This window comes from Cydia splendana, chromosome 25 (genome assembly GCF_910591565.1).
Source record: "Cydia splendana chromosome 25, ilCydSple1.2, whole genome shotgun sequence".
Lineage (NCBI taxonomy): Eukaryota > Metazoa > Arthropoda > Insecta > Lepidoptera > Tortricidae > Cydia > Cydia splendana.
In genome coordinates, this window is record NC_085984.1 from 1,071,372 (window position 1) to 1,093,749 (window position 22,378).

At 39.7% G+C, this 22,378-nt stretch overlaps 1 protein-coding gene across 1 annotated transcript in view; it reads left to right on the top strand.

Moving 5' to 3' along the window:
* LOC134802582 (uncharacterized) overlaps nucleotides 1-22,378 on the top strand; it is a 115,443-nt gene that overhangs the window by 13,420 nt on the left and 79,645 nt on the right. The window contains exons 2-3 of the mRNA XM_063775218.1: nucleotides 5,848-6,430; nucleotides 18,071-18,442. Of these exons, the coding sequence (XP_063631288.1) occupies nucleotides 5,848-6,430; nucleotides 18,071-18,442 (955 nt within the window). The remainder of the gene's footprint in view (nucleotides 1-5,847; nucleotides 6,431-18,070; nucleotides 18,443-22,378) is intronic.

The window sequence follows — 22,378 nt, forward strand, 5'->3', positions numbered from 1 at the left end:
TCGACCAATAATATATCCATAGTTGTTATATACAGTGAACCGCACCCTCAGGACGCTTCGGGCCTTCGGCCCTACACGGAGCTCGGCCTTCGTTCGGCCTTCGCATTTAGATACGTATACTATTGTTCTGTGATTAAGGACTTAAATCCTGGACGCTTCGGGCCTTCGGCCCTACGCGGAGCTCGGCCTTCGGCCTTCGCATTTAGACACTTGTACTATTGTTCTGTGTTAAAGCACTAACATCCTGAACGCTTCGGGCCTTCGGCCCTACGCGGAGCTCGGCCTACGGCCTTCGCAATTAGACACTTGTACTATTGCTCTGTGCTAAAGCACTGACATTCTGGACGCTTCGGGCCTTCGGCCCTACGCGGAGCTCGGCCTTCGGCCTTCGCATTTAGACACTTATGCTATTGTTATGTGTTTAAGCACTAACATCCTGGACGCTTCGGGCCTTCGGCCTTACGCGGAGCTCGGCCTTCAACCTTCGCATTTAGACACTTGTACTATTGTTCTGTGCTAAAGCACTGACATCCTGGACGCTTCGGGCCTTCGGCCCTACGCGGAGCTTGGCCTTCGGCCTTCGCATTAGCTGTCCACACCACGTTTCATGTCAACCATAGCGGCTGTGTCCCTGATACAGCCTACCTCCATTATTTTTTATAAATAAATATTATATAACAAGTATTTGTATTGTATAATTTTAAATAATTTATATTCCGAAATAGGCAATTTATGTGTTTAATATTTTTTTGGGTTTTTCAATGTTAAATCATAATATCAATATTGTACTCTTATTATAGACATAGACATAGAACAATTTTATTCAACATCACATGAAATGACAGAGTTCACAAATAGTGTAACACATTTTTACAGATAAATCTTAAATTTAGACTTATCAGTTTAAACCCGCATTTTCTTTTATCTAATGCGCAACTTGGTATTTATATCATATTAGAAAATTTCTGGCTTACCAATGAGCTTAATTTTTATGATATATTACTCTTTTTTTGATAATTTGATTCATTGTATAAGTTTGTGTTTTTGTTGTTTTATAAATTAACTTTAAAAATAGATATAACTAAACATTTATATATGTCGGAGACCGATGGTCTTAAAGGCGGGTGGGCGCGTGGGGGTAGTACCTCGATGTATTGACTTCACAGCTAAATTAGTATGCTACTGTGCTACCAGTGCATGAAATAAACATTCGAGCTCGTTAACCATTAGGGCTTGCATTCCGGAATTCCGGAATTTCGAAATTCCGGAATCTCGGACAAATTTTCCGATATTACAATTCCGGAATTGATACAACTGAATATCGAAAATTCCGGAATTGGATTTAAGTACTTTTTTTACGTTTTAATACGTTTATTATTGAAAATTGTTAAGAAACTACACTATACCGGTGATTTTTGTTGTTATTAAGTGCCTCTTAGTCATTCAGTGAACTACCTGTAGTATAGGTATATTTTACTTTTCCGTTTGCTACTTGCTTAGAATATACAGAATATTCTGAATCCTACATAAGCGAATTTTAAGACTAGAAATTTAAAAATATTAATTTGTTCCCCGTACCTATAATAGAAGTGAATAAGTGGTACCATTTTAATAAGGTGATAAAATAAGAGGTGAAAAAAAACGTACTTCAAATTCAATTTCTCTTAAACAATACTATTGTAAATGTTCATTTAAACACATATTTTATCAAATATATAAATAAATAAATAAATAAATAAATAAATAAATATTAAGGACATTTTCACACAAATTGACTAAGCCCCACGGTAAGCTCAAGAAAGCTTGTGTTGTGGGTACTCAGACAACGATATATATAATATATAAATACTTAAATACATAGAAAACAACCATGACTCAGGAACAAATATCTGTATCATCATACAAATAAATGCCCTTACCAGGATTCGAACCCGGGACCATCGGCTTCATAGGCAGGGTCACTACCCACTAGGCCAGACCGGTCGTCAAAAGCATATATAAGCAGAGTTTATTCAGCACAAGGAAAAACAAGAATCAGAAATCAATAATAACGTCAATCACATATGTGACGTTATCTATGAAAAGGGACCTTATTGTCGATGGCGCTTACGCCATTATTAACGATGCTCCGATATAAATACAATGCCGCGCGACGCTGTGCGGCGTAAGCGCCATCGACAATAAGGTCCCTTTTCATAGATAATGCCCCATATACAAATACAAATACAAATACAAATAATTTATTATCATAAAAAGAGTTGTATACATGTGCAGAAAAATATCTATCAGACTCCAAACTAGGCTGAGCCTGTATCTTGGAAGTCTGCGAGAGCGATTGACAACTATATTCAATTTTATTTTTAGGTACAGTGCTTAATACTAAAAGTAATTACTACAATACAAACTATAGGATACAAAGTCACTAAACTAAACTAAAAGAACTAATCATGCTATTCATATTCATGCTATTCAATTTTGAGTGTGGGCGCGAGTTTGTGTGGGAAGTGTGTGTGTGTGTGTGTGTGTGCCAGAAAATGTGTTATGTGGTTAGGTTAAGCCTTCGTTGTCAGTTTTTCCGACTCAGCATAAGATAAAGTGTTCAACCAGTTTGTTACTTTAATTTTGACATTGTGAACGGACAATGATTTTATGTCTAGAGCCCCGCAAATATTGTTGTAGGTGTATGGATGTGCGAAGTCAGGAGATTTCCTAGCCAACGCAGACCTAACTGGGGGTAGACGGGCTTTGAAGGTTCTCTTTAGTAGCATCCCCTTATATGACAAAGAGTTAAGTAAGGAACGGTGGGTACGCGTGACTGCTTTTAGGATGAAGAGCTGCCGTACTCTTAGTAACTTGGACTCAGAGTACAACCGATTCGTGGGGAAGCGATAGCGTTTTTTGTACATTACTTTTATCACGGCTCTTTGTGCTCGTTCAATTGTTATCATGTGGCTTTTTCCTGTGCTACCCCAGACAGCCACACCATATTGTATAATAGACTGGCACAGTGCAAGATACACGATGCGTAGCACTTCGCGAGAAGCGCAATCCCGGAGTCTTTTTACGACGTAAATTAGTTTCCTCACTCTTGCGGCAAGTGTGGTAATGTGCTGCTTGAACGTGAGATGCTGATCAAATAGAAGCCCCAGATACTTGACATACACGCGTCTCGTAATTGTTTGACATGAACAAGGTTGTGCTGGTGAAAAAGATGTGGCGACAGGGTTTGATACACACGTGTGGTATTTAATATCACGATCTGCCGAGGGAGTAGTAGTACGCGTTTTCGAAAATGTGACGAAGTTAGTTTTGTCTATATTCAACGTGAGCAAGTTATTACTTAGCCAAGAGGCCACTGCAGCTAGAGCATTTTCTGCTTGGCAGAAGGTTCTGTCCCATGTTTTGTCGTGTACCAGAATCACTGTGTCATCAGCGTAGCATAAAATTTCTGTGTTTTTAAGTTTTAAGTCGAAAATGTCATTGATATATATATATCAATGACATTTTGTATATGTATATTTGAATACATGTCATGTCGGCCAGGATTACAGCAAGGAGTACATACTATTTTACAAATGAATGAAACCTCCAACAAATACTTATCTTAATAAACGTTAAGTATCAGAATTTCACATTTTTTGTTGTTTTTTATTAAAAAATCGAATAAAAATATGATAAACCCTAATTCCGGAACCAGTTCCGGAATTCCGGAATTGGAGTACAATATCGAAAATCAGTTCCGGAATTGGAAACCATCCGATATTGCAAGCCCTATTAACCATACTAGCGCCTACTATATTTCAGTACTAAATGTTTAAAAGAACTAATTGCTATTTTTAACTCAAAATAAAAAGATCACTTAAAATCTTTTAAATCTTTATTCAAGTCAAACTAGGCCGGCTCCAACCCTACGCCTCTGACCTGACAAGATTTAGCCCAGTATGGGACCTGCAACAAACTCAGAGGAACGCATCTTTTCAAAACAACACATAACACATCCTTTCTTTATTTCACAAAAGTAAGCTTTGTAATGAAACATAAGAAATCAAAATAACACTTGAAATAAAACACTTAGCTAAATGGTTAAAGAACGTTGGATTCTATAAGTTATCAGAATAATCCTTCAGGAACGTGGCGAGTACGTCCGATCTCTAGCGCGGTCCGATCAAGAAGAACTACCAGCGGCGGAGCCTCTCCGCTCCCGCCTCAGTCAAGTTGGCAAACCTGCTCGACCAGTCTACCAACATACCGACAAAAACGCCAACTCGTGCCTACGCTCACCCAAGAGAAACCTCTTGACGTTCCAAAGCCTTCTACCTGTCATTTTAGTTCAACAACACGCCAATAGATGGCGTTACTCTCTACGCAACTTTTTTTCAACAATGCGCCAATAGACGGCGTTACTCTCTACGCAACTTTATTTATTTCGTTACAACCAAATAATACGTAGCTCAACATTGCTAATCGATTTTATACAGGCGTCTAAAATAATGAACTATAACGCTGAAATACGTCTTTCTCGTGTCAGGCTCCGACATATATAATCAGTGTTTTATATGTTGCAAAATCCCTACTTTTAATGCATGTCATAAATTACAAAATGTTAGGTATTGGGTCCGGTGACTACCCAATGGTATAAATATTAATTGCTGTAATTATATACATCAATTAATATAATATTATCAAAAAACATAAGGCAATCACGATAGTGAGCCAGTACCGTAGCCTATGGTCGATTAAAACTTTATATATTTATTTTGTTTATTTTTTGCTTGTTTAAATACCATGTTTTAACACGACTAACATGCAATTACAGACTCTAAGTTGCACGATTTACATGTATTAGATGATAAACAAAAAACATTTTGTATGGTCTAAGTTCTAAGTGACCTAAATTTTGCCTACTTAATCAAAATGTTATTTAAAACCTAACCATCCTCTAGTGAGAAAGAAATAGTTATATCTTTTTCTACATTTATTCTACATTCATAAGGTAGACATTATGTAGTGTTAGAAGACATAGAGAACGTTTTTCAATACATAAAAACATACAAATATAATTTCATAATGAATTATAGCAAAATAACTAGAAAAGTTTCTGAGAACCGTCATCACCATACACATGAAATCATCACCGGTCGTCATTTTTTCCCGGTGATGATGGGTATGGTGTTGACGATTTGAGAGTTTCATTATGATGAATTTCAAAACTAAAATTTATTTTTAACCGACTTCAAAAAACTGTTTGACCCGTATGTATGTATGTTTGTCCGCGACTATCTCGCGTTTGGCTTTCTTTCAAAAAAGTGTTTGCTACATTCTGGAGATGGTTTTAGTATACATAGAGCTGAGCTGATGCTGAACCCTGGCTGTACCTAGTGGAACTCAGGTTTGGTGCAACATAGGCACACGCTGTTTTGGTCATCCGACTCGTCTTGATGAGCACTTGGGAGAGCAGTACCCAAGATAGAGCTGAAAAGAGAAATGTCAAAAAAATACGTGAGCTTATGTGGGGGAATGTTTTAGCCAAAAACCTCACGAAATATCACCAAGGGGAAAGGGGCTCAAGAAGTTGCCGAAAATACCTCGCGTGATTTTTGCACAACCCCATAGTGGTCAGCGCTTGGACGTTTTCCTTCTTTCAATCTCATCTCCTTCTCATAGTTAAATCGGGTCCGTTTCCAAATTAATAACTATAAATACTATAATCTATAACGTATTTAAATGTAATATTTTTCAATGTAGGTAACTCTTCTGTAATTTGACTGTTTGTGCAAATGTAAAGAGAAAAAAATATTTTGTAGCTTTAGCGGTGCGGTGTGTAACTAATTTGAGTAATAATTGCAGCGATACCCTCGACCACGGTAGAACTACTGGAGATAAGAAGGAGCCGCCCCGGCTCGGTACTCGGACTGGAGATAAGGAGAATCCGGCCCGGCTCGGGACCCGGACAAGAGATAAGAAGCCTGCCCGGCTCGGGACTCGGAAAAGAGATGAGGAGAAGCCGCCCCGACTCTGCACTCCGACAAGAGATAATGAGAAGCCGGCCCGACTCGGGACTGGGACTGGAGATAAGGAGGATCTGGCCCGACTCGGGACTCGGCCAAGAGATAAGGAGGATCCGGCCTGGCTCGGGACTCGGACAAGAGATAAGGAGAAGCCTGCCCGGCTCTGGACTCAGACAAGAGATAAGGAGAAGCCGGCCCGGCTCGGGACTCGGACTGGAGATAAAAAGGAGCCGGCCCGGCTCGAGACTCAGGCAAGAGATAAGGAGGAGCCGGCCCGGCTCGAGACTCGGACAAGAGATAAGGAGGAGCCGGCCCGGCTCGGGACTCGGACTGGAGATAAAAAGAAGCCGGCTTGGCTCGGGACACAGCGCTCGCAGAGGATACGATTCGGACATGAATAATTTTATGAAAAAGATGTTCAGGTAACACTGCAAGTACAGCCAAGTGTAACAAGTGTAATAATGGCTGCATTCATCATACAGTCAGCAGGAGAAGTTGCTAAGCGGGCCAATTGTTCAAAATGATCTTGACGCGACTTTATTGCTAAGAAAATAAGAGCGTATCAAGGTAATTTTGAACACCTCGCCCGCTTAGCAACTTCTGCTGCTGCTGACTGTACTCAAAAATATGTCCCATACCTCTTATGTCAGCGAATTAAGAACTATGGGACATATTTATACTTATAATATATGTAGGTACATAAGTATAATTATATTCTTCGCTTACCATAAGCGACAGTCGGAGTTTATGTAGGGATTATTAGGACAATTTATTTAACTGAAGATTGATTGACAGCATAACTTCAATAGTTCTGGATTTCATTTGTTTTGACAGCGCACTCTATGACGCCTTGGCGGAACTGCGTCGAACGCCACTCAGGTGTACTGTAACACCCTAGTTTGCTCTATTTGTCAAAGGTTGCGTGATAATATATATATACCGGGTGTGGCCTGTAACACGAGCAAATAATTAAAACATAGATTGTACTCCTGAAACGGTGACACTATTGTTTAACAACTTTTAAAAATTATGAAGTATTTAGACACCCTATTTTTCATACAAAGTAAATAGTATCTTCAATGGACGTCATCGCCACGCCATATCATTGTGATTGACGTTGCTTGTCACGCCTTAAATATAACAAAATTCGCAATACATTGCGTCTTAGAATAAACTTCAAAGTGTATTAAAAATCAAACCACAAGTTATTTTTAAAAGTCGCTGAACAAATGTAGGTCAGTATGAGGAGTACAGCCTACAGTTTATTTTTTTGCTCATATTACAGGCCACACCCGGTATATGTCGGAGAACTACTAGAGTCTGGCTAGCCAAAAATTGTTGACAGATATTTCGTTGTATCACCAATTGTCTATAATAAAAAAAAAAGTGAAAAGTCAGTTGTCAATTTATAATAATAATAATAAATCCGTTTATTTAAGACAACATAGGTCCAACACATCGCATTACAATTTACATAGGATTAACAATAAAATAATAAACACTAGAAATTTTGAAATATTTGAACATTCCTGACATTTATAAAAAGAAAACAACCAAATCACATTTAAAATATAAAACTGTTTAGATAAAAATAATAAGTTACTTAAATTAGAATAAAATCATTAAAATATTGTAAAATCGTTGTCAAATAAATTAAAATATAAATAAGTTAAAAATAATAAAAATGTCAACAATTTCAAATTAGGCACAATCAGACGAATTCATAAATAACATGTTACTAATAAAATCCAAAATGAAGTAAAATATAATACCGATACATTTTTTTTTTTTAAACCTAATAATACTATATACATACCCTACTTTACATTATTATTTACATGTATTAACATGCAGTGGTTCATGTAAGGGCAATCAAACCTGCTGGAGATCATGTTCAAGATGGTGTTGGGGCTAGCACGCACTCTGCAGAGCAAGGACGCGCACCGCCTGCGCAGAGTGGTGAAGAAGCACGCGGTGCGCGCCTCCGCGAACATGCCCGATGCACTGCAGTGGCGCGGCAACCCCAACATCACCCTGAACGCATCATTGTATTGGACGCGTAGGGCGCTGAGAGATTTGCGTGTGTGATGAGGCCATAGAGTGCACGTATACAATGAGGTACAGTAAGCTCGGAAAAGAGTCACTTTGACCTCTCTCGTGCATCGCACAAATCTACGAGCCAGCATATTCGCCCTGACTGCCAGCGCCCTACGCTCCCTCTCGATGTCAGCGTCATCCATCAAATTGTCCGTGAGCAGGTGACCCAGGAAGAACTATTACAACGACCCTAATAATTGCCAATACACAAAAACCCTTTTCCCTACTTACGATGACCTTATGCAATATTTGGAAAAAACCACTTTGACCTTTGCCATAACCCAGTTTTTGAGCAACCACGGATTCCACAAAACCTATTTATATCGATTTAAAATAACACCTGATAATAAATGCCCATGCGATCCGAATTCAGACATCCCGCAAACACTGAACCATTTAATATATAACTGTCCAAGATTTGCTCCAAGACGGCACCACTTATTAATCACTTGTCAAAACCTCAATATAGACCCATTTAACTTACAGGATATACTAACCAAGGAATCGACCACTGAATGCTTTCATAACTTAATAGAACACATAATTTACAATTTAAAATCTTTTAACGGTACATAAACTCAATTGACATTATAACTCACCTGTAACTTTTCATGTAGGTACACTGTACACACACTTCACACTTTACATTCACACTATACAAACATTATATCCCGGATCACACAGTAACACACCCGAAAACAACGTGTATACCGATAGCGCCGCGTTTTCGGAAACATAACACTGGACAGGGTGGAGGGTTTTAGTCCGTAGGCAGCTGGAGCAATCCCAGCTGAGTCGGACATGCTGCCAAAACCGGGCTGGCAGTATCCAATGAGGATTACCTCCACCTCCGACAAAAAAAAAAAAAAAAAATTGCCTTACATGACTAAGTTCGACCCCATTCAACCTAATTGGAGGCACATTTTCTGGTAAACGAATCCCAGACCTGAAAACCATTACTTCACTCTTTTTAGAGTTATATATCAGACCGTGACTAGATGCATAGTCTTCACATATCCGAAGCAGTTTCCTTAACCCGCAGACCGACGCGCTCAGCAGCGCCATGTCGTCCGCGTAGCTCAGGTTATTAACACACACGCCATCTATGTGGCAGCCGACATGTTGGTTGCTGAGCGCGACGATCAGCGCGTTCACATATACATTGAACAACTTCGGTGAAGTCAACCCACCCTGTCTGACCCCACACTGTAACCTGTAAGGCTCGGAGAGCTTATCGGCCCACCGAACATTATTTATTTGATTATTATACCAATATTTAAAAATATTAATTACTCCAACAGGCACGTTAGACTCTCCCAGCTTTTTCCATAACAGATCATAACGTACTAAGTCAAAAGCCTTAGATAAGTCGAGGAAACAGGCGTAAACAGGTGTTTTCCGTGTGGTATAGTACCTAACGACATGCTTAAGGCTCAGTATGGCAGACTCAGTAGACAATCCGGGTTTGAACCCAAACTGATTGTCATGGACTGTCAGATATTTATCCAACTGAACATTAAGCAAGCCGTCAAGAACCTTAGCCAGAATGGTCGCTAAGGAAATAGGCCTATAGTTACTCTTATCCGATATATCCCCCACCTTACTCTTTACTATAGGCACTACAATAGTTCTCATTAATTCCATAGGCAAATATGAGTGGCGGAGACATAGCGAATAAAACATTGCAAGCACTCTGGGCAAATGCGGCCCGGCGTAACGAAGGTGCTCAACACTGAGACCATCGTGACCGGGTGACTTTCCTCTAGACATCTGTTTGAGCACTTGTGCCACATCTTTAGCCAAAATTTCGAGAACTGGGTCGTCAGATTTAATCTCAGTGTCAAGCATCGACGTGGACGGTCCGAGTGGTGACTTCACCGCAAAATGGTTTTTAAATAAAGTGGCTATTTCTAAAGGGTCGGTCACACCATTCATGCTCACAGGCAAGCCAGGCGCAGGGTTTAATTTATTAGTCGTTTTCCAGAAACTCCGAAAATCATTCCTTGAGTGATGTAATGCAAGTTTGTCCATTTTAATTTGATCTTGATGGTTTTGACACCACCTTAATCTTGACTTAAATATTTTACGGCTTGCACACATCGCCTCATATAACCGACCCGTCGAAGGTTTACCGGATTCATCCCACATCTTGAAGGCTAGTCTAGCCTGCCTGTGTGCCTCACCTACGTGCCTATATCATCCAATAACACACTTCTTTTGTCTTTTGGGATCACTACCACGATAACTTAGCATAGCAGCCTGTCTGAGAGCAGTCACGATACTCAAATATATACGACAAATAACACTTTTGTGCCCCTCATTCATACAAAAATTAGACCTACAACAATCACTCATTTCGTGTGGAAAGTCAATTGAATTTAATAAATCATTACAAAGCATTGTATAATGGCTAATCTGATGCGCATTTCTGTGCCCCCATTTAACCTTAAGATTATTACAATCAAATATATTAGGATCATTTTTCTGTCTAACAACACCTAAATTAATTCGTAAACATAACGGAAAATGATCGGACCAAACTGTGTTATAGTCAACATACACATTCATAACAGACTTCAATGCAGTCTCAGTCACCAAACAATGGTCTAGCCACCGTCTAGATCCATGAGCATCGCTTATGAAGGTGTATGTTTCCGACGACAAGCCCAAAATATCTGTGTCCGCTATAGTCCACTCGCGCTCACTACAGAAATCCGACAACTCAGTGAAAAACAAACCGCTAGGATGCGCATTCAAATCCCCGAGTATATACACAGACTCACAGTTAGCATTATCCACTATAGCACTCACCGCACCGAGACAATCCGTAAACTCCGCTAAGTTGCTATTCTTGTCTGTAGGCATATATACACTTGCAACCAGTATGTGGCGCTTTTCAATAACTATTTTAATCGCACAAACACGAGGGTTGTCACAGCTTAACAAAGACACATCACGAAATACGCTTTTTCGCCACAGAAGGGCAACGCCACCATAGGGCCTGCCACGTAACATGCCTACGGTAGTGTCAACTGCCGAAGTTCCCGTGGTGCCAAACTCATCATCAATACTACTTAAATACGACACTTCTCCCGGTAGTAACCAAGTTTCTTGAAGAGCAACCAGATCGGAGCACCTGCATATTTCCCTAATACTCTCAAGAGAGCGCTTCACATTCTTGCAGTTATAACTGACAAACTGATTTGACGTTATATTCATTAACTTAACGTATTTGTAGGAACAGTTCCGGATCCAGGGATTATACTCGTAACTTCCCTGGGCTTATTATTCACAAAGCGTCTAAATATGATACCTTCAGGCCACAGCTTTGCCTCTAAAAACAATGACAACTTATGCTGTGGTACAAAAAATTTATACGCATCGTAGTCATTATGTTTTTTAATGGCAATTTTATGAAGCCTGACGATTTCATGCGTTTTGTCCCGAATGTAATTGGCAATGTCGTCCTCTGCCGTGTCCTTATGCACGTTGGTGATAAGTATCGGTACCTTCATCACAGCGGCTTTGAAGTTAGAATTTGACTCGCACGCTACGCCTCGTTTGCCTATAAGCCGTTTTTGCATTATAGTATTACGGCTCTCAACTTTCTTCCACTCATTCGGGTTCAGCTGAGGACTCTTTTCTGCACCTCGACTAGATACTGTAGTCTTAACGACGTCCGCCAACAATTTAGTCTTGTTATTTAAAAGAGTGCATTCGCTGTTCGCATTGCTGTTACTAACAGGTAAACATACTCCAGCGGTCAGCTGTTTAGTTATCTCTTACGATGACGTCATCGCGGGTTCATGTTCAACCGTCGCTGCATCTATGCTATCGCGGCGCTCAGGTGTACCCTCTTTGACGCACGGTGAATTGCAATTATTATTCGGTGACAATATTTGGCTTTGCAACAGACTATCATTATGTGTTTCTCGAGCTGAAATATTACTATGCAGACATGAGGGCTGCCGTGGACTATTGGTGCTAACATCGAGATGAGTAAAACCAGTCGGACCGCTATCGAGATAAGCGCCGCGCCGTGTGTTTACATTGCAGTACGAGTCCATAATAGAGGGTGTACACCTTAAGTTATTGAGCTCATATCTGATCTCCTGTACTTGTTCGGCTGTTGCAAACCTAGATCGCATGTCGGCAACCTCAGCTTGGACTTTCAGTAGGTCTTTCAATAGCTTTGAAACGTCGATGTGATCGTAGCTTAGAGGCGGCAACTTGTCCAGATCACGGGCAACAAATATAGGCATACATTCAGGATCCGTATTTTTGAACACATTTATAATGTCCTCCAAGTCACGTAGTTCCCTGGCATCGCCTTTTCTTAAGATTTTGCGTTTATTGATAGGCAGGGATTCAAATAATAACGATTTCGACGTCTTGATTTCCATTGACGAGAACGACGACTTGCATATTCGCACTAGAGTATCCTCCGTTGAAACACCGAGTTTATTCTGAATATAAGCTAATAATTCATTTATCACGATATTACACGTATTACACTTCAAAGTGGACATCTTTTTAGCTGCCACTACCGTAGTGCAGCGATAAGTGCACACACCCGTCTTACCCGAATGCGCGCGAGCAACTGATTATGTCATTCATTCAATTTGTTTGCGGTTTATAAGGGATTTATTTTAAATTATATTAATAATGTCTATACTGAGTGAGGTTCGCAAACTATTATTTAAGCTCGTAAATAATTACGACAATGTGCGAAGTCGACGCGTAGCGTTGCATAGCGAAAAACTGCAATGTTTACAACTCCTAAACAAATGTAAAGGCCGTAACACACTATCGCACCGCACCAAGGTCATTGTGCGACGCACCGATAAGTAAGAGCGAGAAAGAGATATCGCTTTCTCGCCCTTACTTATGGGTGCGTCGCACAATGACCTTGGTGCGGTGCGATAGTCTGTTACCACTTTAACAAATTAGGTGGTTGGTGCTCTATAAATATTTTGATACTTAGCATTTAGCATATTTGGCATAGGACTTACTTATGTATTTTTTTTGGTTATGGATTAATATTAAGGTATTATCGAGCTAGGTCTTATTTACACTTCATTTCATTTTTCGCCTTGTTACAATGATATATGGTGAGAAAGTGTTAACATATATGTTTATCGTTGACTGTACTTTACATAGCGGTAGAAATTATGTGAGCTGACTTTGAGTGCACGTCAACGTATATTTAACGTATAAATCTTATAATCCTTAGGTACCTTACGTGTGCACAGAAAACCAAAAAAAAAAATCTAGTATCAAAACTATAATTCCTACTACACAAAGTGTGAGTTTTTGTGTGATTTTTTGAATTTCCCGCCAAACATTTGTGTAATATTTCAGTAGCCAGACTCTAAATTGTGACATCTGTCGCCTTCACGATATATATATGCTGATGCGCGATATCGCGCAGGCCTGTGCTGTCTTGTGTGTCAAAGATCTGTCACATCAATGAATGGTTCCTAAGATTCTGTCTAACCGTTTTATTTAATATTTAAATACTGTTAGCTCAATTATCGCGATTGGAGTTATTGCTTTCCTACATATTCTGTGAGAAATAAAATAAAGCTGTTGAGTTAGACGAATTATTTTATTGTTGCTCGTGTAGACTATCGGCAGTTCATCACTTCCACCTATATATATATATATATATATATATATATATATCGACAAAATTGTTAAATTGTAAACAAAAAATGTACCACAATAATTACAAATATGTATTCGTTACAGGTCTGCGGTATACAAATATGTCATTTTTGTGAAAGCGTATCACAAAGAATAAAGGTATGTCACGACAGCTACATAATTGTAGAATTGTTGATACAAGCGAAAAATTGTAATGTTACAAATATGAAATATGTAAGTATTTATTTTTCTTCTTTAATGTTGAAGGTAGTTTCACTTTAAATACCTACGCAATTCGCAAGAATTAAGTATGTCGAATACCGATGGTCTCAAAGGCGGTGGGCGCGTGGGGGTAGTACGATAATGTATTACTTCACAGCTAAACCAGTATGCTACCATTGCTACCAGTGCATGAAATAAACATTAGGACTCGTTAACCATACTAGTGCCTACTATACTTCAGTACTAAATGTTTAAAAGAACTAATTGCTATTTTTAACTCAAGGGAGCGATATGAAAGTAAAAAGAGACCGTTTAAATCTTTATTCAAGTCAAACTAGGCCGGCTCCAACCCTACATATCTGACATGAGAAGATTTAGCCCTATATGGGACCGGCAACAAACTCAGAGGGACAAATCTTTTCAAAACAACACATAACACATCCTTTCTTTATTTCACAAAAGTAATCTTCTAATGAAACATAAGAAATCAAAATAACACTTGAAATAAAACACTTAGCTAAATGGTTAAAGAACGCGGGATTATATAAGCTATCAGAATAATCCTTCAGGTATAAGCCTTCAGGAACGTAGCGAGTTGGGCACGAGGTTGGCTAACGAGTACGTCCGATCTTTAGCGCGGTCCGATCAAGAAGAACTACCAGCGGCGGAGCCTCTCCGCTCCCGCCTCTGTCAAGTTGGCAAACCTGCTCGACCAGTCTACCAACATACCGACAAAAACGCCAACTCGTGCCTACGCTCACTCAAGAGAAACCTCTCGACGTTCCAAAGCCTTCTACCTGTCATCTCAGTTCAACAACACGCCAATAGATGGCGTTACTCTCTACGCAACTTTATTTATTTTGTTACAACCAAATAATACGTAGCTCAACATTGCTAATCGATTTTATACAGGCGTCTAAAATAATGAACTATAACGCTGCAATACGTCTTTCTGGTGTCAGGGTCCGACAAGTACATTAATTATATTTATATAGTGATCTATCTACGAGCATTTGCATATATATTTATCTACGAGTATTTCCACTGTCTCTCAATATTACGGCATTGGGGAAAGGACTCCATCGTGCATTCACATAAAAAAAATTCTAAATTAGGTCCACAAACAACCCTAACATTTATTAGAGTGATCTCCGTGTCGATCAACAAAACCAGCTTCATTTTGACGTGGAGCATCTATCGGTATTAATGACCCATTTACAATACCTGCAACTCTGGGAAAATTTACGTGTGATGCTGCAATAAAATCTTCAGAAATTGAGCATCTAACTTCAGTTCCCAGTAATTTTTCCATTATTTGTGCATGTACGGCGCGAATCGAACGACACATTGTCATTTTTGAAACGCCATTGAGCATCACCAGTGACGTGATATTGGGATCCTGAGCCCACCCATCTTAAAACAGTCAGTAACTGTTGTTTAGGATCAAGAGCATGATTTCTTCGTGTCGGATGTCTAAGGTTTCCACCAATAGTCTGTAGTAGATATTCGACGGTAGATTTACTCACTCTGAGCCGCTGATTAAATGTAAAATCCGTTATGGTCAAAGTTAAATTTATACGTCCTCTCTACGTCCTAGGATGTCTTATAATTATTCTTCTTCACTATCACTGCTACTTGAACTAAACATTTCGTGGTAGGTACAAAGGGTTGGAATCGCTAAATATGATAAAATATACTGCAATTACTAGTATACGTATAGTAGCAACTGTAGCAAGAGGGTGCGACACACGTTTAGAGAATTGTTAACTTGTAGGTACAATTCTACATATATGTATAATTATTACAACAATTGAATGTAGCACAAAACAATTGTCAGCTTCAAATTTGTACGTTTTCCGGAAAATATATGTAACGTATGTAAAGTTTTGTGATACAATAAATTATAGACTTGTCGATACAATTTACATATTTGTAAGAATTTTCCACTACAAATTTGTTACTTGTATATTTTGTGGTACGCACATTTGTATTATTACAAACTTGTAACTTGACACTTGTAAAATTGTAATTGTAAGTTTTGTGGGATAGGCCACAGGACTAGAGTCTGGCTACTGAAATATTACACACATTTTAGGCGGGAAATTCAAGAAATCTTGGGCTGTGGTCATACTTTGTGTAGTAGGAATTATAGTTTTGATACTAGAAAATATTTTTAATTTTCTGTGGACACGTATAAAAGGAAATAAGTTCATCGTAAAAGTATCAAAATATTAATAGAGCACCAACCTACTGAATTGCTTACGACTTGTAAACATTGCAGATTTTCGTTATACAACGGTTCACGTCGACTTCGCACATTGTCGTAATTATTTACGAGCTTAAATAAAGTTTCCGGACCTCACTTGGTATAGTCATTATTAATATTGTTTAAAATAAACGCCCTTATAATCCGCGAACAATTTGAATGAATGACATAAATTGACAACAGACTTTTAACTTTTTTTAAATCATAGACAATTGGTGATACAACAAGGAAATATTTGTCAACAAAATTTTTCTAGCCAGACTCTAACACTACGAATTTGCGAATTCCTAAACTATAAGCAACTGCTTCGTATCAGTATTAGTTGGTATTAGTGAGGCTAACGTTAATTTGCTAGTCCTGTTGAAAAAAAAAGTTATTGATTTATTTACGACTTGCATAGTCACCCTAAAATAAACTAAGTACCGATATTCTGTGTCAAATTGAATGTCATCACTGTCATCACGCTCTAGTTACTTTTGAAAACTCGTATCTCACTCAAGTTTGACAGTATATTTTCTTCGTAATCTAAATGCTATTACGGTTAAAGAGGTTTTATGTTTATTAATTAGGTCTTGTAGGGTGACCATGAGTGTAGAGAATTAAATTAGCCCTCACCAAAAAGTTAAATAATAGGAAAAAGTGTGGTTGTTTCACCTAAATACGACGGTGATCGATCAATTATCAGTTACTGAGTGCGGACTAGTCCTGCTCACGTCTCAGGAATCATCCTGTATACTTGTACTGATACTTACATATATCATAACTCAGAAACAAATATTTGTGATAGAATAAATGCTCTTACCAGGATTCGAACATTTCGAACAAGATTGCGACATTTGAGTCATGTCTACTCATGTCCATAATTGACCGAAGCGAAGCGAAGGTCTACATTTTGACTCGGGCGTTTGCTTTCGTATGTCCGGATGTTCTCCTCTACAGGTCGCAATTCTGAACCGATTTTCGTGAAATTTTGTAACCGAATTCTATGAACCGATAATTTTTTTTTTTGTTGAGCCGGTTTTTGAAAATTTTTCAAAATGGAAAAGTTGTGATAGCTCGCGCTTATACAAATAGTCGTATCGGTATCATAAGAGTGTATTCTTTTTGAGACATGTTTACAGATTAAATGTCAAAAAATTCAGAAAATTTATTTCGCTGGTTTTGGAGGTATTAAGATATTTAGTTTTGTATGTCCGGATGTTCTCCTCTACAGGTCGCAATTCTTAACCGATTCTCGTGAAATTTTGTAACCGAATTCTATGAACCGATAAAAATTTTTTGTCGAGACGGTTTTTGAAAATTTTTTAAAATGGAAAAGTTGTGATAGCTCGCGATTATACAAATAGTCGTATCGGTATCATAAGATTGTATTCTTATTGAGACATGTTTACATAGTAAATGGCAAAAAATGCAGAAAAATTGTATTGCTGGTTTAGACGGTATTTAGATATTTAGTTTTTACTCGAGAATGGGTATCCGAATTTCGTCAGCTTAGCTAAGAACTATCATGGCACATTTTGCAAACATTCGCTTATTTTGTTTGCACACAGAAAGTCTCGGTTCGATCCCCAGTAAGACATAACTTTTTGTATTTTTTTTTCACTTAAACTTCGTTTTTTTTTTATTAAATTAAAAATTTCGTATTGTTCATTGATCAAACCGCTGTGTGGCGCTGTCATCGTGCACGGTCCCAATAAGCTATGCTCGCGAGGTCTACAGCTCACAGAGCCACTAGTAAGATTTTTGTTCGAAATTCCGAGGTGTGACACGTCCGTGCCGATCACTGTTCATGGAACATCAATCCATCGTTACTAATAAAATAATTTTACAGCGGCATGCCACAATCGTTGGTCAACAACAAACCAGTCGCCGAAGAGAAGCAGGGGCCGAACTTGGGCTACATGCCGTACTGGTACAACCAGAAATCGAGCGTAGACTGGGATTACGGGATGGGGAAGGACTCCTGGAAAGGCATCTGGGGCGGTGGCAATATGTCGCTGCTGGCCGGCGACAACATCGTCCTGGGCGCCGCCAGTCTGTTGGACGCCGACATTGAGCAGGTCACCAACCGCATCTGCTCCCGCAACCTGGGCCCCAAGTGCACCATGCTGGGAATGCAACCCGAAAACTACGACGACGAAACGCTGGAAGAGATCGCAAATAAAACGCAAGGCTGCGACAAATGCACCAATGATACACAAAGGTGGGTTCCTGCTCTCATCTACTTATCTCAAAAGGTCGGTTCCTGTTCTCATCTACTTATCTGAAAAGGCCGGTTCCTGCTCTCATCTACTTATCTCAAAAGGTCGGTTCCTGCTCTCATCTACTTATCTCAAAAGGTCGGTTCCTGCTCTCATCTACTTATCTCAAAAGGTCGGTTCCTGCTCTTATCTACTTATCTCAAAAGGTCGGTTCCTGCTCTCATCTACTTATCTCAAAAGGTCGGTTCCTGTTCTCATCTACTTATCTGAAAAGGTCGGTACCTGCTCTCATCTACTTATCTGAAAAGGTCGGTTCCTGCTCTCATCTACTTATCTCAAAAGGTCGGTTCCTGCTCTCATCTACTTATCTCAAAAGGTCGGTTCCTGCTCTCATCTACTTATCTCAAAAGGCCGGTTCCTGCTCTCATCTACTTATCTCAAAAGGCCGGTTCCTGCTCTCATCTACTTATCTCAAAAGGTCGGTTCCTGCTCTCATCTACTTATCTCAAAAGGCCGGTTCCTGCTCTCATCTACTTATCTCAAAAGGTCGGTTCCTGCTCTCATCTACTTATCTCAAAAGGCCGGTTCCTGCTCTCATCTACTTATCTCAAAAGGTCGGTTCCTGCTCTCATCTACTTATCTCAAAAGGCCGGTTCCTGCTCTCATCTACTTATCTCAAAAGGTCAGTTCCTGCTCTCATCTACTTATCTCAAAAGGCCGGTTCCTGCTCTCATCTACTTATCTCAAAAGGTCAGTTCCTGCTCTCATCTACTTATCTCAAAAGGTCGGTTCCTGCTCTCATCTACTTATCTCGAAAGGTCGGTTCCTGCTCTCATCTACTTATCTATTTACATTGGTACTTATTCTAACGACGTTAGATTTAGCAATATGCAACTTGCAGAACGTTATCAAAATTCCCAAAATTTCTACATATTTACACAGTTCCCGTTCAGATTAGGGATTATCATACTTACATATATTTATTATAGGTAGGTACTCAATGTTTTTAACTGTTGACGACTTTTATTTTAACGTTTATTTATTATTTATTTTCCAAATATGCAAGTTTACAGTTCTAAACCAAAGCACTTACATACTAGATACAATATCACTTCATAAAATTAAATTACATTATATTAATACATGCATGTCAAACTATAATCTTATTTCTTAAATATATACAGCCATATTATTAAATTACATTATAAATAATTCACGAGTGTCAAATTATAGATTAACCTAATTTTGTAAAAAATATTAATTTTATTACGTCACTAATTGTCGTTTATTTTTGTCATATTTAGACTCTATTAAGAAATTAATCGAGACTAACTATAGATAAGAAGGTTTGGCAATAAACATTCAGAAAACAATGCCGAGTACAATTCATGAAAACCTTGCATTTTTGTTAAATTCCCTTTGGCACATTGCTATGTTATACAACGTTACACAACCCGCTGAAAACCTGAAAGCAGTTTGTTCAGAATCAAGAGTAGTGTTTGGGAGGTTAGCGATTCAGGAGGTCTCAGGAGCAGCAGGCGGGACTCTTCAATGACTTCTTCTTATTTTTGATTTTACAAAATTGTTTTATTGTATATTAAATTAAATGAATATTATACAACTTTGATAGTATGGCGACTTTATATAAAAATTGGCAAAAATCGCGAGAGCGGCTTGTGTGCCTTGCCGTGTAAGATGGTAAAGTGATAGAGGCTGTCGCCGCGCCCCCGCGCGGCCGTGCTTGGAAACTCCGCCTCTTCTTGGGATGCCCGCTAGATGGCGTTAGGCTCGCGAACATGCCCCCGGCCTTGAAAGCACCCGCTTTCAATGTGGTTGTGGTGATGTGGATGGGGCTGGCGCAGCTTCACTCTCTTGCGTCATCAAGAGAGGGCAAAGCTTGGTGAAAGCCCTGCGTATGATCCCGCTCGCTGTTTTCACGTCAGCGACGCGAGAGACTCCGTCGTGTCCTGTGAACAGAGCTACCACCCGTCCCAAACGCCATTTGAGGGGTGGTAGGTTATCTTCCTTGACCAGAACTAAGGAGTTCTGAACGATATCCTGGCCGTGCGTCTGCCACTTCGTTCTGGTCTGCAGCTCAGAAATATATTGTTTCGACCACCGCTGCCAAAAGTGTTGTCTCATTTTCTCCAGCATCTCGTAGCGTGGGAGCCGGCCCGTCTCTGCCGTCAAGTCCCTGCAGGGCGGCGCTGTCAGCGGTCGGCCAATAAGGAAATGAGCTGGAGTTAATGCGGAAAGGTCGTTTGGGTCTGTGGAAAGAGGATGCATGGGTCTGGAATTCAGTAGGGCTTCGGACTGTGCCAAAACCGTGCTAAATTCTTCATAAGTTAAATTCGCGTTGCCAATAACGCGCTTCAGGTGATATTTGCAAGACTGTACAGCTCTCTCACACAAACCTGACATATGTGGAGCGTAAGGGGGGTTAAAATGTAAATTAATGTTATCATTAGCGGCACACTCAATGATACTACTCGCATTGTCTTGTAGGAATGACGAAAGTTCTTTTATCGTCCCTACAAAGCAACGGCCATTATCGGAATATATGACGTTAGGTTTACCACGGCGCGAAATAAAGCGTTTAAGTGCGAGTAGGTATCCTTCGGTACTAAGACTTGTGACCAAATCAAGATAAACCGCGCGCGTCGTGAAGTAAACTATCAGACAGATGTATGCCTTTTGAGGCTTAGCTCCCCTTCCCCTACGGTTAAGTACGTATACTGGCCCTGCGTAGTCTACCCCGCAGCTCATAAAGGCGAACCCGGGTTCCAAACGTAGCGAAGGTAAGTTACCCATAATAGGCGCGAACGTCTTCGCCTTCATGCGAATGCAGGTTACACAGGTGCGTACCACTCGCTTTGCTAAATTAGTGCCTCCGAGAGGCCACCAGCAGTCTTTGATAGTAGCAAGCAGGAGACTAGGAGGCGCATGCAGTAATCTTATGTGTTCACTCTGAAACAAAAGCTGTGTGAAACGATGTTTCGAACAAAGCAAAATCGGATGTTTTTTGTCGTATGAAAAACTAGTCGCATTACTAATACGACCGCCGACCCTTATCAGTTTATCTGTGTCTAGAAAGACATTTAATTTATTAATCCCGCGCGTGTGTTTAACAGGTAAGTTATTTATCATCTTATCATACTCAACAGGAAAAGATTTCATTTGCGAAAGACGCGCCATATGTTGCATCGATGCGTTTAATTCGTCAACAGTCAGCGGGCCAGTTTTACGATTTATTTTGATTTTAATGCGTGTGTTATTTATAAATCGTAAAACATAAGCACCCGCGCGCCGTAAGCGGTTAAAAGACGAACACCTGTCGAATTCGAATACATCGGTGTTAATTTGGCTTGTCATACTAATTGTATTTGTTTTTATTTCAGGTAAATCGGCCGGTATAATTTCGGAAGTGCGCGATAAAGTACTAGGTAACCAGTCAGATTCTGGTTCATGCAAAAAGGGCGGTCCATTGAACCAGAACGAATTATTGATAAGCGCGTCAAGTTCAAGGCCGCGGCTAACTAAATCAGCTGCGTTATTTTTGCTACTTACATGTAACCACTGCGCGCTCCCGGTTAACTCGTTTATCTCCGACACTCTGTTTTGAACAAAGGTTTTAAGGGTGTGGGGTGACATTCGGACCCACCCTAGAACGATTGTGCTATCACACCAAAAATACACAGAATCTAACTTCACTTTGAGCGATTTAATTACTTTTGAGTACAACCTAGCAGCTAACAGCGCGCCTAGCAACTCAAGTTTCGCGATACTGACGGACTTCAAAGGAGCGACTTTACTCTTAGAACACAACAGATGCACTGTTATGACCTCATTATTATGTCCCGAAAGCGAACGCACATATGCACAGGCTCCATAGGCCGATTGACTAGCATCACAAAAAAAGTGCAACTGTGTGCAATGCG